The sequence below is a fragment of the Pleurodeles waltl genome, chromosome 5, assembly GCF_031143425.1.
Source record: "Pleurodeles waltl isolate 20211129_DDA chromosome 5, aPleWal1.hap1.20221129, whole genome shotgun sequence".
Lineage (NCBI taxonomy): Eukaryota > Metazoa > Chordata > Amphibia > Caudata > Salamandridae > Pleurodeles > Pleurodeles waltl.
In genome coordinates this window covers 1,168,912,048-1,168,932,479 of record NC_090444.1, presented here as the reverse complement: position 1 = coordinate 1,168,932,479, position 20,432 = coordinate 1,168,912,048, and the positions used below count along the sequence as shown (strand labels likewise).

The 20,432-nt window shown below is 43.0% G+C and overlaps 1 protein-coding gene across 3 annotated transcripts in view; it reads left to right on the top strand.

Annotated features, from left to right (window-relative positions):
* The window catches only part of TBC1D32 (TBC1 domain family member 32), an 804,546-nt gene that overhangs the window by 145,774 nt on the left and 638,340 nt on the right, over window positions 1–20,432 (top strand). For all 3 annotated transcript variants that reach the window (XM_069235394.1, XM_069235395.1, XM_069235396.1), the window contains 2 exons: window positions 5,112–5,171; window positions 14,240–14,336. In XM_069235394.1, coding sequence (XP_069091495.1) covers window positions 5,112–5,171; window positions 14,240–14,336 — 157 coding nt within the window. The remainder of the gene's footprint in view (window positions 1–5,111; window positions 5,172–14,239; window positions 14,337–20,432) is intronic.

Genomic DNA, 20,432 nt, shown 5'->3' with positions numbered 1-20,432 from the left:
AGGACCTAGTGGATTGATGTGATGAGGTAAGTAACCATCTTAAGAAACTACTCAAATTAACTCTCAGTTTTTTTTAGGAAAACTGGTGATATGATTAATCGGGGTTTGTATAATCTTTATTAGTATATCCGATTTAGAGATCCAGATCAATATAAAATATAGTTTTCCAGTGAGCATATAAGAGGGTACAAATCAGTACCGAAAAGCAAACACAGTAAATTAATGGCATAGTACGTACTTATGACTATTGATCAGTTAAAGAAGGTAGGACACAGTTTAGAATGAAATGTGGATGGACTCGCTTCTGAGAAAATAAGTACTATGTTACCATATGAAAGAAAAATCTACATACAGCTTGAAGTGGGCTACATCTAGGAAACGCTATTCGTATCCAGGAATCAATCAGGAGAGAACAGTAAAGATCCACCTATGAGTAGGCCAGTTGGGTGGCCGGGTGCCCCCCACTATTGGAGCCATAGAAAGACACTCAAAATGTCCAGAAAAAGCTGTGCCTGATTATTTAATCTGTAGATCATATGTTTTTGCGCTGCAATTACTGCCATACAGTCCATCTAACCCTCAAAGTGGGAACCATAGTCTTTGATAAGTTTTGAAGAATACCCATCTTTGCCGATGCCAAGGCAGGAATGTTCTGGGTATCATTTAACATGGCAAGGGCTACTTACGGGGTAAAATCGCAGCCACACACATGTGTAAAAACTCACCATATCTGAGTCCACTAAGACAGAAGCGCAGAGCATGGCTAAAGAACATCTAGAATATTTAGCTTAGAATGAACATACTTCCAGCAATATTTGGCAATGTTCCCTTGAAAAGTTTGTCTGGAGTCCAGTGGCAAGTGTAGAGGATTTTAAAATAGCTAAATTGCAACTGGGATTCTTGGAGACCTTTGTTGTGCTCTGCTATGAATTGTGCCCAGTAAGATGGGGGAGTAAGTGAGTTGGAGCCACTGTTGCCACAGACGACAAAGAAGTTCTTCCAGAGGATGAGAGAACAGTTTGGTATTTCTGTGTCTTCTGCGGTGAGTAGAAGCAATGACGTAACTGCCATCTCCAGAAGTGAGATCTGGGTAGTCCTTTGATCCTTAGAGTTCCTCAAAGGACTTTATGGATCCATTCACCAGCAAGTAATGCTACTGAGGCACCAATCCAGCCATATGAAGAGTCACACATGAATGTTTATAACAGCATTGTGCCAATATGGGGCCATAAGATGTGTGAAACCGTCTTCCTGGAGGAGGCCATGCATTGTTTTGCATACGTTATTCATTTACAGCAGGGTTATGGTGGTCCGTGGAAGACTTAGGACCAGCAAACAGTCCTGATGAACCGCTGACTCCCTTGTATATATATTTTTTAAGTTTTGATCCACAGAGGTACTTCCTTGTGTGGGTTCATATAGTAAGCCATCTGAGAGTGGTGCTGCGCACTGTAGTAGAATCACAGATAAGGGAGGCAAATTCCACCAGAGATCACAGCCGTGTACAGTTTGGTAGCTGCCAGTATAGGTGGAGTAGAGTCCCAAACATAACTCCGGATATTCTCAGCAATCTGCTTCAAAAGGTCAAACAGTATCTTGAATGGAAGCTGCTAAAAATGTAGTTAAACCTAGTGCTGTGATCATCTTAACTGTTTGGACCCAGCCCTTTAATGACAACCGGAGGGATCTCCATGCTCTCTGGAGATCCATTTCTTGGCACATGATGAAAGCAATGTTGCAATGTGGTAGGGGTTATGGGCATCACTTCTGGTTTTGTCCAATTTATTCTGTGTCCTGAAAATCCATAAAATGTTATCAATGAAAGCTGGGTATCAAAAACACATCATCTGTGTGTGGAACTAATTAAGGTCACCAGTTGGGGTGCTCAGACCAGATATAGCAGTTGAGGAGTGCAGGGCAATGGCCATTGGTTCTAAAGCCAGGAGAAAAAGAAGAGGGGACAGAGGGCAACTGGGGTTTTAGCCTCATGAAACATTTCAGGAAGGAGGGGTATTGTTAGTGATTGTGTGATTTGTAAAATTCCAGTAGGAACCCATTTTCGCTGGGCACTTTCCCAGTCACCATTGATTTAAGAGCCTCTCCAATTTCTCCTCATAATATCTTGTTCAGATTACTTACAGAATCAATCAGGCAGCACGGGTAGGTTAAGTCTTGACAAATGCATCTTCATTTGCGGTATCTCTAGATGTGTAAGCTCTGTGCATTCTGTGTGTAAGCCTGAAGGCAGAGCCCAATCCAGAATGGCCGACTGCAAGCCGGCTGAGGAAATGCCAGTGTCAAAGGATGAGCAGTGAACCAGGAACCAGGTGGCCACCCCGCTCCCCTGGGTATGAAAGATTGCCAGGGTTAAGTCCCATTAGGTGGAGGGGTGCTGGGCGGTGGCAGGCAGAGGGTCATAGAGAAGAGAGACCCAGGAGGCGTCTTGCTGGTAGATGGTATAATTGCAACACCAGCACCTCCTGGGCGATAGTGCAGCCCCTCCACACCGCAGCTGTGTGATAAGTGGTTCTTCTCCGAAGCGGCGGTAGCAGGTTGTGGCAGGGGAGCTTCTGGGCCACTTTGAAGGCTTCATGGTGAGGTACAGCTCTGAGACACAGGAACCTGGTACCATAGTGTTGCCAAGGGGCAGGTGTCCCTGCAGATTCCTCTAGAGGGCCCAGCAGGGGAAGAAGGATCACATCATGTAGATAGGCTGATTATGGAAAGGGCCTCCAGAGCTGTACTTTGGAGCAGCCATACTAGTCACAGCTTGGCTCTGCTCCCCCAATATGATTGATCTGAATCAGTTTAGAAAAAAATAAAACTAGGTTTATAAATATTTTAAAAAGTATAAAAAATATTGGGAAAAATTGAGTTTGATATTGCAGGCTATTGAAGGAGGCAATGTTTGAAAATGTCAGCAGTTAGTACAGATTGGAATAACTATGATGAACAGTGGCCCTGATTGTATGATAGCAGTAAAGACTTGGGCTTCCTCTCTATCCCATCCTTATGATTGTCCTAGTGCTGTGGCCCAGGATGATGGTTATAGGCTTAAGGAAGACCTAAGTAGTCTTATAACTGAGGAAATTGTTATTTTGACTATTAGGACTATTAATGTAACCAAAGCAGCAGCCCCAGGTTACCTGCCAGGTGGTTTATAGGGATGGCGCAGACTGGCGAGCTAAGAAATTCTACCCTTTATTTCACTGGATGATCTGAGAGGGTAGAACTTTGTCTTCTTGGAATGGTGCTATTACAGTCTTAATTTGAGCTATTTCTCGATCTGGTTAGGAAAATTGCTATTTTGAAATGTTGTTTGGGTATTAATTCTGGTCGCCAAATGCTAAAGTTTATTATAATGGACTATATCCTGGTGCAAAGAATTGTAAATTATCTAGGAAACACCTACCTTTAGGTTGTATTTGTTTTCTTTGGTTTTTTTTTAACTGAGACGTGTGTACATTTGCCCTGTGTTAATGGCGAGTCTACCAGACAGCTCAGTTGTCTGTTTTAAAAGACATATTATAGGCTTACCAAGAAAATACAGAGGCTTGGAGCCTGCCCGTTGTTTACCATTGGTTGGCTTTTCTGTCACTCGTATGTGTCCTGTTTCTTGTCAATCTTGTGTCCTCCGATCGAACATAGATTCTTTACCATCTCTTTTGATTGATTACTTTCTATGCTTTCACTGCTTCCTCTGCTTGATTTCAAATCACTACGTTTTCTTTTTATGGTTAAATACTCATCAAGTGTCTCCCTCACGTACTTCTCCCCGTTTCACTCTGTGTTGCCCACTGTCGCCCATTTGCTTTTCTCTGTGTCACCCCATGTTGCGCTTCATCTCGTGCCTCACCCTGTTGCTTTCTCACCCGTGCTTCTCGTCTGCCAGCTCCATGTTGCTCTCTTGCACTTTGCTTCTCCGTCTGACCCCTGCACACTTTGTTGCTTCCATCTCCACTGCCCTCTGTATTGCTTCTCCCACCCGTGCCCTGCTTCTGTCGCCCCTTGCTGTTCTTCCCCAGTAACACCGTTGCTGCTTGCACCCAGCCTCCGAGTTTCCGTGTCCTATTTGCTGCTCTGTCCCATGCCCGTACCCTGCGTGTTACGCTTCAGAAAAACTTACAGCATTTTATCCTATTTATTATGTGGGCGGCTGCTCGTAGTCTTTTTTTTTGTTTTGTTATGTTTTCCTTTTATTTACCCACGGTGCACCAGGAGCATGGATGCTGTCAGCATGCCTAAAAATCATTGACTCTATTAATAGTTCTCAAAGACGAGACCTATTGGCTTTGTCAGTGCTTGTTCCAACATATAACATTAGCCCTCTGGCTCAATCCTTGGATCGTTTGGCAATACGTTTAATGTAGAAGTTGCTATTGCTTTAGGAACATTTTTACATAATGTAAACAAATATTTGATCTCACTGTTTTTTTAGTGCTTTATTTATAAAAACCAAACCCATCACTAAATAAGTAAATAAGAAGGCACCCAGTCTTTGTGCCTTTTTCTTCACTTCTCAGTATTGTTTCAATTGTTACCAAAATTCGTTGACTTATGCTCGGTTCTGCGTGGCATGAACAGCTCCACTGCTCTCAGTGCACCACAGTATTTCCTAGGAGTATCTTTTCTGTGGTACAAGCACCCCACGCCTCTTGGAATTACCGTTCTGTCCAAGGCTCCGTACGTTTCATCCAGTTGGTAATGTTAAGAAATATCCTAGTGACATGGGTCACAGAGCCTATTGGAGTCTTCTTCCCCCTCACTCAGGGGAGGATGAGGTGAATTAGAACCAATTCTGAGCCGACACTCAAGCAGAAGTCTTACCCCCCTCTAGCCTATGCTAAAATGTTGCCAGTGAAAAACATGATCTGATGTTTTATACGATGGGGTTTTGCTCTGATGGTGTTAGTCATTCGGCCCCCTTATTGGCATTATTCCGGATTTCACCTTGTAAATGGTGGACAGAAATGGTTTACGGGTGGAGTAAGACGACCATCTCTTTCTGAATTGGTGAAAAGGTAGAAAAAGTGCATACAAAAGAACGTTGTGCTTTGGTAATTAACATGTTTATGCAACACAGTTTTAAAATATCTTTGTTTTCATTTTAGCATGCTTATTACAGCAGAACAGTAGTGCTTCGACTTCTTGAAAAAAAATATAACGCCTTGGTAAGTTTAACTGTTATTATTTTTGACTTCATGGGACTTATGCCTTTTATGGCACACTATTGTATATAAAATAGGTATAGGATATGTAAGAAGGTGCAGTGTAGGATAGTATGTACAATTAATTTCCAGTTTGTTTGGGAGAAATGGGTGATTTATTGCTCAAAGCAATATCAGCAAGAAGCATTTTGGTTCATTTTTCTATTTTTCTGTTAAATGCCAAATCACTTTTGAAAGAAGAGAGGGATATTTAACTGCTGTGGTCTTTCATTTAACAAACAAGTTTATTCTTGTAGTTGTAGCCTTTTTTTGCTCCAATTCTCATAACAGTAAAAATACTGAATTTAAAATATTTGATGTAGGTAGAAAGGTCTGGTAAAGCGTACTGTGCCAAAGATTAGTGAGACGCTGAACTGCAGCGTGTAGGGAAATGGAGTATTTTGCAGTGATGCTGATTAGGCCTCTGTTTTTGTCAACACTGGTGACTGGCAGTGTTCAAGGCAATGACAGTTGGGAGATGGTCGTGGCTTTGGACGGCTGTGAGGACACCAGCGCTGACATGGTTTCATAGAATACATTTTTCCTGGACCCTCCTTCTTGGTGGAGCTATTGTCATTATACGTTTGACATAACACAATTTGGCAACGAGTTTGTAAGCACTGGTATGCGTATCTACGTGCTTACAACTTTCTACTGGCTGCCATTGTGTCCTTACCTGTTGGATTTTCCTACTTCTTTTTCTTTGGTGCGGTAAGACTCAGCGCGCCTTGCACATACTTAAATTTGTTAAAATGAAAAAGCCCTGGTTTTGTTGTCATTTGGGGCTGTCCCGCTGTCGGCACGAGTCATCTGAACATTCTGGTGTTGCTGGCGCAAGTTATTTGGTGGACCTTTATGAGCGCATGCGCATCAAATACAAGCTTCACCGGCTATAAACAATTACGTTGGATGATGTATTGTCGGCCATTTTAGAAGTTCAGCATCATATATTGGATCAAAGTTTACACAGCAACAGGCACGCTTTTACTTGCCTGTGCCACAAACATTGGAGAAGTATGCATACAGCGATTGGCATGCTTTCTCTTGCCTATCATATATGTGATTGCAACATAATTTTCTTGTTAATGTGTATGGTGATAGGCATGATATTAATTGCTTGTCGCACTACATGCATATGTATATGTGGAGTTTTTATAATATTGGGTACACTATACTCTTGTTATTTACCTATTGGTACACAGACTTAGACACTTAGCCAGTCTTTTGTTTTAGCAATATGTTTAGTGTTTCATTGTTGAACAAAGTTTGACGTACACAGTAAAAATGCAAACTGCTAATCTCCCATTACCTTTTCTTGCTGAGCCAGGGGTACCTGGGCTAAATTGGCTTCACTGGTTTAGAACATTTGAAAGTTATTTGGCAGCCATAGATGGGTTACATTTCCCAGCTGCAAGGAGGAAGGCAATGCTGTACAATTGTCTCGGGCTGAAGGTGAAAGAAATTTTGATCATCAATCACAATTATATCCTCCATCATCTATTCAGTGGGATATTTTTATGGAAGCTGTGAAAAGGCTTGAGAACCATTTTAAAGATGATCTAACTGTCATTGTAGAGAGCTGTACATTTTTCACAAGAAAACAGTTTCAACATGAAACCTTTGATAATTTCGTGGTAGAATTTAAAATGTTAGTTTCTACTGCGAATTTGAAGGCTTTTTGCATCAATATTTAAGAGACCATTTAGTTGTTAGTTGTTTTGACAACAGAGTTCAAGAAAAGATTTTGTGTTGCAGAAATCCCACTTTATGTGAGACATTGGAGGTTGCAAGAGGGATTGAACGCTCTGTCTTAGTTTCTAAGGAGTAAAGTAAAACTAAAATGTCTCAAACAGAAAATGTAGCTGTCGCTACGCTTAAAAACAAGTATTCAAATGATTAATTGTTTGAATAAAAGAGGGGCAACATAAATGCAACTTGTTATAGTTATGGTTCTGAATCACATCTGGCAAATGAAAAAAATTGTCCTGCATTATGTAAAGTATGTGTGAAATGTGAAAAAGTTAGACATTTTGCATGTATGTGTAAGAACACTCAAAACGTTATGTTGGTAGATTCACAATATTTACTAGGTCAAAATCAGTTTGATTCGGTAAATGATGTAGATGATTAGAATTTTGAAAAGAAGTGTGTAATATCGATTAACATGTTGTCGTCATCTGATAGTTCGCAATGCAGTAAGTTACATGGCAATAAGGATCCTATATTTGAAGTGACAACTGGAGTCAATGTCATGACAGTCACTGTTGATTCTGGTTGACCTTTCACAATAATTTCAGAGGATGATTATCATTCTAAGTGGAAGGGAATCGCTTTGTATCCACAGGACATCAAAACTGTTGCATTTGGGGGTCAGGAAATAAATATGGTTGGTTACTTTGAAGAGAAAATTAAGTATCAGCACAAGTGCATTAAGACTATAATTTATGTAGCCAAGAAAGGATATAATATTTTAGATTAGAGAGACCTGGAGCAATTTGAAATAGTACTCAGTCCTAGTACTGATGAACCAATTATTTTGGTGGAGAAAATTGAATTGAAAGTGGATTTTTTTTATAAGAGGTTCTTAAGAAACATGAGACTATTTTTCAAGATAAATTGGGGATGGTGAAAGGTTTTGAACACAAAATCATACTCAAACCTGATGCCGTCCCTGTTGTTCACAGAGTCCGAAATGTCCCATTAAGCATTAGAGGATAGTTGAAAGAGCATCTTAAAGGCCTTTGTGATAAAGGTGTAATTGAAAGTATTGATTAATTTCAATGGATTTCACCTATTGCGGTTGCCCTTAAGAAAAATGGTGATCTTGGACTATGCATTGGTTTAAAAACACTTAACAAAAACATACAAGTTGACTGTTTTTCATTGCCTGGAATTCAAGACATGTTGGCACAATTGGGAGGTGTGAAGGTCTTCACTACCATTGATTTGAAAGCAGCTTATCATTAAGTGGAACTTAGCAAGGAGTCCCGCTCGCTCACTGCATTTGTTACACCCTTTGGAGCATTTCATTTCTTATGTATGCTGTTTGGTTTAGCTTTGGCGGCGGCTGTTTTTTAGAAACGTATTCATCTACTATTTGGAGATATAAAAAGGGGTTTTGGCTTATCAAGATGACATTATAATTGGTTCTAATTCGGTGGAAGAGCATCTACAGAAACTAGATAAAAGTTTTAAGCATTTTGAAAGACCATGGTATCACAGTAAAAAAACAAAAGTGTAAATTCATGATGAATACAGTGGAATATCTGAGTCATAAAAGTTCGGCTTCAGGTATTTCACCTAAGAAAGATCTCATCATGGGGATTTAGAAATGTGAATCACCTACTAACAAAGATGATTTAAGATCGTTCCTTGGTCTTTGTGAATATTATTCACATTTTGTTCACAATTTTGTGCTATAAACTGAGCCACTATGCAAATTGTTGAAAAAGGTGAAAATTGGTATGGGAGAGTGAGCAAGATGAAGCTTTTAACACACTTAAGTCACTTATTGTTGGTTCTCCAGCGTTGTAACCTTATCGAGATTATATTATGTCATTTGTAACTGTTGATGCAAGTGGCATAGGTTTAGGTTCTATTCTGAGCCAAATAGTTGATGGTAAGGAGAACACAATAGCATTAGCTTCTAGGCAATTTTATGAGGCTGAAGCAAATTACAGTACGATTGAAAGAGAGGCATTGGCTTGTGTATGGGGTGCTCAACATTTTGCTACATATTTATGGGGCAGGAAGATCATTTTATTTACGGATCATATCCCATTAGTTTATTTGTGGAATTTTAGAACATTTTGTAAGACTAGTCCTTGATTAACAAAATTGTTATCCAAATTATATGATTTCAATATTGAAATGAAACATGTGGCATGGAAAAATAAACTGTAGAGCAGATTTCTTGTCTGGTGGCTGGATGTGTGGAAGAAAATATGAGTCAGGAAGAGGAGGTAGTTGCTGAAGCAATTGATGGTGTGAGTGTGTTGGAAGGAGTTATTTCGCAACAATGTTGGAGGGAAATTGGGAGCAAAGACAAATGTCAGATGATTCTTACAAAGTACATCTCATGTGGATGGCCCAGGGAGGGGATGTTGGCTGAGGACTTACAACCTTTTTTTAAAGTCAAGGAAGATTTGAGTGTAGAAGGAGGTTTGATAATGAAGGGGAGAGAGTTTAATCTCGCCTGTGGGTTTAAGAGGGAGATTGATAAAGTTGGCTGACAGTGATCATGTTGGCATTACAGGTACAAGGAAATGTGTCAGGTTGTAATATTGGTGGCCGCGAATGGACACAGAAATAGAGGTAATGGTGAACAGTTATAGGGAATGTGGTCAAGCTGACAAGAGAATGCGTGCTCGTAACATACCACTGTGTCCAGTGCAGTTTCCAGAGAGACCTTCGGAGAAGGTAGGAATGGGCTTTATAGGACCTATTGGTGGTCTCTTTGAGGGTAAACGTTATGTGTTAGTGGCTGTGGATTATCATTCTAAATGGATACATTATACATTTTTGAGGGGAACCTAATGCTGAAGGTATAGTTACATTTCTAAAAGAGTTGTTTTGAAATGAGAGAATACCAGCATTTTGGTCTCAGATAATGGGGTACAAATTGTCTCATTTCGTGGAAACGTTACTAGAAAGGATGAGTGTTAAATATCTTACCACTGCTTTGTACGGTCCACAAGGAAATGGTTTGGTGGAAAGAGTAAATAGGATGCTTCAGGAGGTCATTCATGTAGCGAATACTTCGGGTAGGTCAGTTCAGGAAACGGTAGCAGAAAGAGTTTGGTGTTATCATAACACACCACATGCTACCACAGGAGTGTCTCTGTTTGTGTTGTCAAGAGGGAGACGTTCATGTAGTGAGCTGTCTCCAACATGGGTAGTTCATGAAACTAAAGTGAACAATAGAATCCCTGATGTAATTCAAGTTAAGGCACGAGTTAATGATTCTCAAGTTGCCAGCAAGATGAGGTATGATTTACCTAAAAATGTGAGTAGGTGCAATTCAGTGTGGGTGACAAGATTAAAGTGAGGAAGCTCAAAGGAAAGGATTTAAAGGATCTAGATTTTATCCTGAAACTAAGGTGGTATGCATCTCCAGACGTGTTCAAGGTGGAAAAAGGTAAATGATGGAACAATAGAGATATTGCTAAAAGTCCAGAATACAATACACTTTCCCGGAAGTGCCAGTGCAGGACAAACAGGGGAGGAGGAGTTGGTGAGAGGGCTGGATTTATAAATGACAGGGACTCTAATTGCGGTCAGAATGAGCTCCATAATTTGGGGCATAGAGGGAGAGTAAGGAATGTGGGTCAAGGAGATGGTGATATGCCACAAATTGATGAGGGAAACATGGTAACAGTGGAAGATGCGAGTTGAGGATAGAGATGGCACTGAGAATTTACTAGCAGATCTTAGATGTGACTCAGAAGATTTTGCAAATGTGGCGACCAATACTGGTTCCAGTGGTTTAAAGGGGAGGTTTAGAAAGAAAATTAATAAACCTAAGTACCTGGATGGTTATGAAATGTTTTAAAGGGAAAAAAAAGAAAGAAAATAATATTATTAATTGCAACAAATTGGTATCAATCTTAAGTTTCGTTGTTGTTGTGAAGGGGGAATATGTGATATGTAGTTGCAGTAATGTTAGAATTGGAATGTGGAATGTTTGTTTTTGTCAGCGCTGGTGACTGGCAGTGTTCGAGGCATTGACAGTTGGGAGACCGTTGTGGCTTCGGACAGCTGTGAGGACACCGGTGCTGATGTGGTTTCATTGAAAAAAGCTTTCCTGGACCCTTCTTCTTGGTGGAGCTGTTTTCATTATACGTTAAACACAACAGCTTCACTTTGTAATACTGTTACCATACCCCAGAGTTGGTCCTTTGGATTCACAATAATAAGGCCTTAGTTCAGTCCTGGTAATGTGGCAAAGAGCAGTCAGGCTGTACTAGAGAAACCTGTGTTAAGCATTTCAGAGTACCAACATGGACGATACGTAATTGACAATACTCACAGGAAATCCAACCCTAATTTATAAAAATAGAGCTTATTTTTATATTAATTTAGGCTCCAGAATGAAATAAATTAGATACATATAACTGGAGTCATGGATTTTGGAGTGAAAATAAAATCAGTACATTTGCAACCACGTAGTCCACCCTAGAGGTGTGGCTAGCCTACTGGGTACGCATTCCTGACTAATTTTCCTACCTGCCTGAGTGCAAATGTACCTGGGAGCAGGAGAATGGCTTTGTCCTCCACTGGGGGGCTAGCCTTTTTGCATATCAGAGATGGTGTGCCCTTTGAAGCTGACCACCTTGATGTTCCACTTCACTAACCTTCCTGGGAGGGAGGGAGGGAGTTGTGACCTCCTTCCCATCCAGGCCATGATACTGACTTCTGGGAGCATTCACACTTCTGTCCAGGGGGTCAGAATCCTGTCATAGCGGCAGTGGCTGCGAGTTGGCAGCCAGAGCACAGGAAAACTGGGGCAACTCGGTCAGTGACTTTTAAGTTTGCTTTCTCGGTCTGTGTCTTGTCACCCTCTACACAAGATTTGTGTCAAGGGTGAGAAGGCATGTTGTTTGATACCAACCATGACCTATTTCTGCGGTACTATATTGGGGCTGGAGACTTGGGCCCTCATTCTGACCTTGGCGGTCGGCGGAGAGGCGGAGGTCGGACCGCGAACAGACCGGCGGTCCGAAAAATGGCATTCTGACCGCGGCGGTCACCGCCGCGATCGACCGCCACTTTCCCACTCCGACCGCCACGGCGGTCATGACCGACGGGCTGGAGTTTGCGCACTCCGGCCCGGCGGTCGACCCAAGACCGCCAACCGTATCATGACCCTGCTTACCGCCGCGGTTTTTGGCGGTCGGGAACCGCCATGCGAACCATGGCGGTAGGCACTATCGGGGCCAGGGAATTCCTTCCCTGGCACTGATAGGGGTCTCCCCCACCCCCCACTACCCCCCACGAGTCCTCCCCCCACACCCTCCACCCCCCCAGAGGTGGTACGAACCCCCTGCCCCCCCCACCCCGACATGCACATACACGCACCCCGACATGCACGCACCCCCAACATGCACATATGCACACCCCCTACACATACACAACGGGGGCACATACCCGCACACATACATGCCAACATGCGCACCCGCCGAACTACACACATTGCCCATAGGCACAGCAGCACCCCCCGCCCGCATGCACGCACTCACACACCCCCTCTACACACCCCCATGCACGCACACATCACACAACACCCCCCCACCCCCTCCCCTCACAGACGATCAACTTACCTTGTGCGTTGGTCCTCCGGGAGGCGACGGGAGCCATAGGGACGTGACCGCCAACAGAAGACCGCCAACAGGAGACCGCCACACAGAAATGTGGGTCGTAATTCTGGGGGCGGTGCTCTGCTGGCGTGGCGGTGGAGGTTGACCAGTCTCCACTTTCCCGCCGACCGCCAGTGTGGCTGCTGGCGGTTTTCCGGCAGAACGCTCCCAGCGGTCGGAATACGCGCAGCGGCATACCGCCGCGGTCGGCGGTCTTTACCGCGGCGGTAACTCGGCGGTCTTGCGAAAAGACCGCCAAGGTCAGAATGAGGGCCTTGGTGTTTGCCTGGGTGCCAGCCTATGTTATCCTATTAACCATTGTCCTATTATAGTGTCCTTTAATGGTAAAGGCCACTTTAGGGACATATGAGCTAGGCCTTATAGGTCCACACCTTTGATATAATGTACCCTGCCTTCTGGGCTGAGGAGGCCTTCCTTAGGGTTGACTGATATTTATTAAAGATAGTGCTTGGACTGTGCCACACATGGTGTGGGCACAGTTGCATTTGAGGAGTTTGTGCTGCCCCTGCAGTCTGTAACGCCAGGCCTGCTGTCAGTAGTTTACTTGGGTCACTCGGATGGCACAAACTATGCTTCAGGGCCCGGTGACCCCTTCAAAACCCATGGCCAGGGTACCACTGGTACGACATACTAAGGACTTATAAGGGGGTTAAAGTACTTGCCAATTGGGGATACCAATTCACATTTACCAATTTAGGGAGAGAGCACTGGCACTGGGTCTGGTTAGCAGGATCCAACGCACTTTCAGAATCCTGAACCAGCAGCTAGTATTCCCAATGGGGGCGAAACCTGCAAAAAGCCTATTTTCCTACAAACTGTAGTACTATTTATGTGTGAATGTAGCAGGGAAGCGGAGGATGAAATGGGTATGAAGAGCACAGAATTGTCATTGCTATTATTCCAATGAAGGCTTTGGAAACATTTTCAGGAGTCCCAGACAAGTCAGAGGTTATGGGCTCAGACTAACAAAGAGAGACTTAATCGTAATGTTGAGCCCAGAACTGGCCATCAAATACAAACTTTACCACTGAACCCCTAGGGAAATGAAGTTGAGCACTCCATGGCTTAGTAAGGGGTGTGGGTTAGTGTTAGACTTTTTATCCTTGGCGTGGACTCCCTTAACTTTTTGCCTCGATGTGTGCTGGACTCTGTTTTTGCTACTCTGGGCACTTTACAACTGCTAACCAGTGCTAAAGTGCAAGTGCTCCTATACAAAATGTGTATGTAATTGGCTTATCCATGATTGGCATATTTGATTTACTAGTAAGTCCCTAGTAAAGTGCACTAGAGTTGCCCAGGGCTTGTAAATCAAATGCTACTAGTGGGCCTGCAGCACTAGTTGTGCCACCCACATAAGTAGCCCTGTAATCATGTCTCAGACCTGCCACTGTGCCAACTTCTTTTTTCAAAAATAAAATGCTTCTGCTGCTAGCACCAGAGACATCTTTCTGCTGCTGTGCCTTGGATGAGGCATCCTTTGAACAGCAGAGGGAATGCTGGATGTGAACCTCTCCTCCACCGCCCTGTAGCAGTTAACACGGTTCTTAAACCATATTATCACAGCTCACCTTGTTTGATTACTGCAATGTTGATCCCATGTTTAACTTTTGCTCATATGAGATTGTTCAAATTGAATGTTTTGCTTTTATTTGTTAGATCAATGCTGCTGTACAGCAGTGTTTCCATTACTATGAATCCTGTGAACAGGGAGAAGAAGAGAGGTCCAGAATAAGCGCGGTTAAGCAAAGCTCCAGTAAGTACGTGGGAAAAAAATGAATTTGTGATACGTTTTTCTCTAATTTAATAGACGCAGTTTATAGCTCACAAAGACAGCGTTAACCATGTATTACTGGTACATACTAGAGATGAGATAAAGTTTCAAGTCACCGTGTTGTAAATTCTTCCGCACTCTCTCCTTCAACACGCTGAACAATGGTAATAAATAACATAGTAACTCTCTGATCATGTGTTACACACAGACACTTTCAAAGGGTTTTTCATCTCTGTGTTTGCAGCAAATTTCTTCCTGAAATGTCAATCAAGTTCTCTCCCAAATCTTCTGGTATAAATTTTGAAGTGGATTTGTGGCCACTTAGTATCCTAGGGCCATATGTACGAACACATTTTCCCATTGACACAGAATGGGAAAAACCCTTTGCTACATCTGGCCCCTAGTTACATACGCGATCTAAATCCAGTTGATTTAAGCAAAATACAATTTTAGACATTTCCTTCTCTCGTATGTCTGTAGTCGTTTTATTTTTCTTTGAATTTTTACAAAATATTGACAAGTGAGGTGTTTTTCATTTAGTAAACACCCTGTTTCAACTAAAAGTATGCTTATTTTGGACACAGTCCAAAGACAAATAAATCACTAGTAAAGCGATACAAGATTAATCTTATAACCTTTCAGAAACATAAAATTACGCTGTCAAAAACTGTTGGGGGTGACTGGGCAAGCAGGAGTTACTAATCCCTAACCTGTTGTGCTGGGGCCTGATCTACTGTGGTATTGCAGATTGAATACCAAGTACATCCTTCAGCACTTGACACTCATTGGTAACAAGGCGAGCAGTCCAACTCCTCCCAGGGAGGTAGTTTGGAGATAGAAACTCAGGACCCAAGAGCCTAGTGCTTCTGTTTATGAAAAACAGAAGTAGTTCATAACTCTTGGAAAGGCAGTTCTGCAACACACAAATATGAAAGGCATTATGTTCTGTGCATGTAGTATACGGATTTCTACACGGAAACAAAGTTGGTTTAAGATAAGTTCAGGTGCAGCCTTACTGCCATTTGTGCGAGCTGCTACCCTGGTTCTGTGACTCGTAGCTCAGTTCTTACATTTGCCAGCACTGATTATTTTAAGATGTGGCCTTGTCTCAAGCCTTTGTAGCTAAACGTTTGAGGCACTCGTTGGAGTTTAATATTACCTGGCTTTACCTGTGTATTGGTGCTCGGATGTGATGAGCGCTTGTCCAGGGTTCTTGAGTTAGGTCCTCTGGCAGCTCTTCTTTCTTCAGATCCTCTCAGTGCATCACTGTGCTGGTCAGCAGTTCATTGGGCTGCCCTTGATCTGCCTAGGAACTCTTCCGGCATGCAGACGTGTTGTGTATAGACAATGACAGTGGACAGGGTCAGCACAAGTCCTTTGGTGGCGACGTCCACTGTTTTGTGCCTGCTCACAAATAGCGCACTTCTAGATAAGCAGCAGCTGCACCATCTGCCTGCTCGATATGCAGATTTATGGACCTGACCACACAAGGCCTATGACACCTACCAGTTGGTGTGGGGAGTTCTCAGCAGCCTTCCTGGTCAGTTTCCAGTCTGTGGAGCTGCCATCTCTGCTGGGTATGGCGCGCAATGCCATTCTGGTCTTGTGCTGCTGTTACAGGGTGTGGTGCAATGAGTTCGACCAGCTTGGTGGCATTCTCCAGCTCCTAAATCTCCTAGCTTATTTGCAGCCCATGTCTTCACCCTATGTTGTTCTGTACTAAGGAATCTGACTTGTTTCTTTTTGTTCATATTTCTGTAATTTTTATCTCTGTGTAGTCAATCGAATATAGCCGACGCCATAGTCATGAAGGACTTCCTGTTTCTGTTGTTTTTTACCTATAAAAGCAGTTGTTCCATTAATCTTGCTATAATATTTTTTGGCAAGTTCATGACCCCTTCGGTCTATATTTTTTCTCTTTTTTCTGTTTTTGCCCCACCATTCCTCTGGTTCTGTGGTACTCTTCCAGCCAACTCATTCTGTGCTGTCAAGTGCTTCCCTGTACCTTAGCCTGATCTGCTGCTACTTTCAGTCATCTTCAATTTTGCCCGATGAAGACTACAGCTTAGAGTTTTTGCTTTCACACTTTTCTATCCTCACCAGAGGCACAAACTTACAGACACCAGCCTTCCACACATTTATCTAATTTGTGTAGTGGCACTGTGGCTACAAAGAGCCATCACTGCTATCTCTGGGAAGCCAATCCCAGAGTCATCAGAATTCCGTCACGTCCAGCCATTGACACTCTGGGGAGATTGGAGCCATCACTTGTAAGTATTGATGTTTCAGGTCATGGTTGCTTGTAGTTATTGGTGCCACATGTAAATGTCTCTCGTAACTGCAGATACTTTAGGCCACTTGTAGCTGCAGAACATTCAGATGGGTCATTACAACAGCATTCACACCTCTTGACTCAAAGTTAAGTCAGTGAGGCTTGGGAGACACATGGTAAACTAGGGTCTGTGTCTGTTACACTCCCTGCAGAAGTCTGTGTGTTCTGATGCTACTATATCGGTCCTATAAGTGTCTCCAGCAAGAGTCTAGTAGTTCCTGTCTCATGCACAGACACACACATCTAGCCCCCTGCACAGAACCAGGCACTGTTTGGATTTTTTCTTAGGCTAAGAAAATATCCAAACACCTTTTAGCTCTTTGTTGGGCACAAACTTGCAAGTCTGAGCCCTAGCAAAGAGGCAGATGATGTTTGGATGTTATCTTGAGTTAAAAAAAAAAAATCCAAACAGTTTTTGGCACTTCATGGGTGTACAGACAAACAGGTAAGAAAAAAATGCAGCCGCCATCTAACTGAGGGTAAGAGGCTGTGCCTGTGCCCTAGCAAGGAGCCAAGCACCCTTTGGATTTTTTCTTAACCAAATAAAACAGCGGAAGAAAACAGACCACATGTCATATTTTTGTCTTTATAGCTTTATTGTGGTCTTAATAGCTGCTTGCAGTTCCGTGGGGTAAACTGGTGTGAAACTCACAGGAAATCCCAGAAAGCCCTAGCCTGCTGACAAATAGACAACATTCATAATTTAGCAAGGGGTCATTTGTGCAAATTGCTCAAGGATTTCCTAAAGAACTCATTGTTAAGATGAAAAGTAGTAAGTACAAGTGGGAAAATTTGTTTAGTACTACCTTTTTTGCACATTTCACAAAAATAGTATCCCAACATGTCCATAGCACTCTTTTGGTCACAGGCATGTGTACTGTTTGTAGCTTGTTAGCACTCAAGCTGTATTTTACAGTTCTTTTCTGTGTGTACTGACTTCCCTTGACAATGAAAACTATAATGATTGTGGGTGATAAAAACTATGGGGCTCATTATGAGATTGGCGGTCCCAATGCGGGACCGCCAAACTCGCGGGGAGGTTGCCACCTCCATGGCAGTGGCGGCCCCCCCTGCCTGCTACAAGGTTTCTACCAGCCTGACCTGGCTGACCGGCATTAACCTTGAAATAGAGCATTCCCGATGGTCTGACCGGCGAGAACAGTGCTAAGAGATAAAGCGATGAGAAATGAGAGATATCTCATAGCACAGAGCAGACAGTGCACATTCCGAGGGTGCTGGGCAGGGAAGGGGGCCCTGCACTGTCCATACCATGGGCAGTGCAGGGGCCTCCTTGTGGCCCCCTGCACTTGTTCTCCACAAGCCTTTTCATGGTGGGGAAACTGCCATGAAAAGGATTGCAATGAACAAGGTTGTAATCAACTGGGCGGGGCTGAGTTCAGCGCCGCTCTGGCTGATTACAACCAAGACTGCCATCACCCCATCAGGGTCGTGGATCCTAGTGGAGACAGTGGTCTGTTGGCGGGTCTGTCTGCAAAACTCGCAATGTGGCAGTCGGACCGCCACAGCCGCGGCTGTCTGGCCGCCAGCCCCTAATGAGGCCCTATGTATGTTTTTTAAATGTTCCCAAGAATCTGTGTATAGGGTTAGGGCATAACTTGAAACACCCTGAAATCTGGATTACCAACAGTGCCAGATCATTTTGAAGAAGCTTTTTCAAATATTGTTTTTGCAGATACTGGTGTACAATATGAAGCCAAAAAATGTAGCAAAATTAAATAGATAATAGCATATGTTGTACTGTCCTTTGTTCCCACGCTTTACCCAATTAAGATGATAACCAACATGTAGGAGTGGGCCTATCCTGGTACAGTAAAGGCCAAAGAATGTGACCATGGGAAGGTCAAGAATGAAGTTTTTGAACTAAGGTGGTTTTGGGGATTTGGCCAGTTATAATATTTGATGCTGAGCCCTAATATATACATACATGCATACATACATACATATCGGACCTACTGGCGGTAGATAGTTATAGTTAGAAACAACTTTTTCTATAGACAGGGCATATTTTGTTTTGCCAGTAACTGGCGCCTTTTGACAAATCTTCATGACATTTTCCACCCGATAAGACACTCACTTTAGCTGGTGTCTTGAAAGTTTCAGAGTGATCCGTCCAGTGGGGGCAGAGAAAAAGGGGATGGGGGGCTCAGAGTACTTTCCCCCCACTCTGTGTGTAAGGGGATTTTGCATTCTTTAGACACGGCTACAGCCCGAACCGCCGAACGGAACTACACCACATTTGACAGGAAGCTAGATCTTGTTCTGCAGATCGTGCTTTTTCTGATTTGGTGTAAATCCGTTAAGTGCAGTTATTCAAGGTTACATAATATATATATATACGTGGATGTGGATCTGGGGGGAAAAGTAAGGCCCTGATTGGCTGGCCGCAACCTGACAGAAAAGATGTGGCTGCCATTTTATTTCTTACATTGGATAGAAGGTGGGAAAAGAAGATCCCCAAAACACATAAGGGGAGGATACATAAAAGGGTAATTTCCCTTAGGGGAGCCCTCATGGGCGAAAAATTGCCCTTTTTTTTTTTTTTTTTTTTTAATCGGCTGGTTCGTGGGTCTCAGCGCGGCCCCCTTTGTAAATTTGCTGTGGGTCTGGGATCCAGAGAAAAATGGGAAAAAAAAAAAAACACCTGCTGCATTCAAACCCATGCTGAGCATGGCAGAGGTCTGTCCACTACTTGGGTTTTGGATGCCTCCAGGATGGTTGGCCGTAGGGACTGGCCCTTGGTCGAAGGCTGTGCTTGGCGCTGGTGATATTAATATGTGTGTTTGGGGGGGAAAAAACGCCCTATGGTAACTATAACTCCCACCTCCAACATGCACAGTTTTCTCATCAATAATTTTATTGCAGATGTTGCAGTGTTATTATCAATGATGTCATAAAGGATGTCATGACTGATGTAATATGTGGGATAATTAGCAGTGCATGGTGAGGACTTGACTTATAGTTACTTTAGAGAACAAGTTATAGTTACTTGAATTACCATAACTATAACTGCTGAATTTCTATGGTTTTGTGCGAGAAGATTCAGAATCTAACAATAACGTCCCTGTAACCTTTGTTTTTTACAATGAATATATATATATGTATATATATATATATATGTATATATATATATATATGTATATGTTCAATGGCATGTGTAGCTGTAGATCCACATGATATGCATAGCTCTTCCGACATCTAGTGGTGGGCTCGGGGTGTTACAAGTTGTTTTTCTTCAAAGAAGTCTTTTGGGAGTCACGGGTTCGAGTGACTCCTCCTCTCGGTTACAATGCGCATTGGGCATCAACTCCATTGTTAGATTGTTTTCTTTCCGCTGTCGGGTTTGGATATGTTTCCTCTCGCTCTGAGATTTCAAACCAGAAAACCTTAGAAAACTTATTTATGCGTTGGTATTGTTTTGATCGCGTTTTCCATCTAGCCTCGAACTGATAGTACAGCGGAATCTAGATTTCGCCCTCCTGAGTGCGTGCGCCGGACCCGGGCCTGTTCGGGCCTACCAGGTGGAAGCCTGATGGATCGGACTCCATTTCGATTCTGCCCTCGGTGCCACGCAAAGTTTCCCTATACAGACCAACATCTGGTTTGGAATTTGTGCCTTTCTCCGGACCACCGAGAAGAGGACTGCGAGGCCTGTTGATTGTTTCGATCAAAGAAGACATTGAGAGATCGGAGAGCCCGAAGATTAGAAATGGCGTCGAAAATGACAA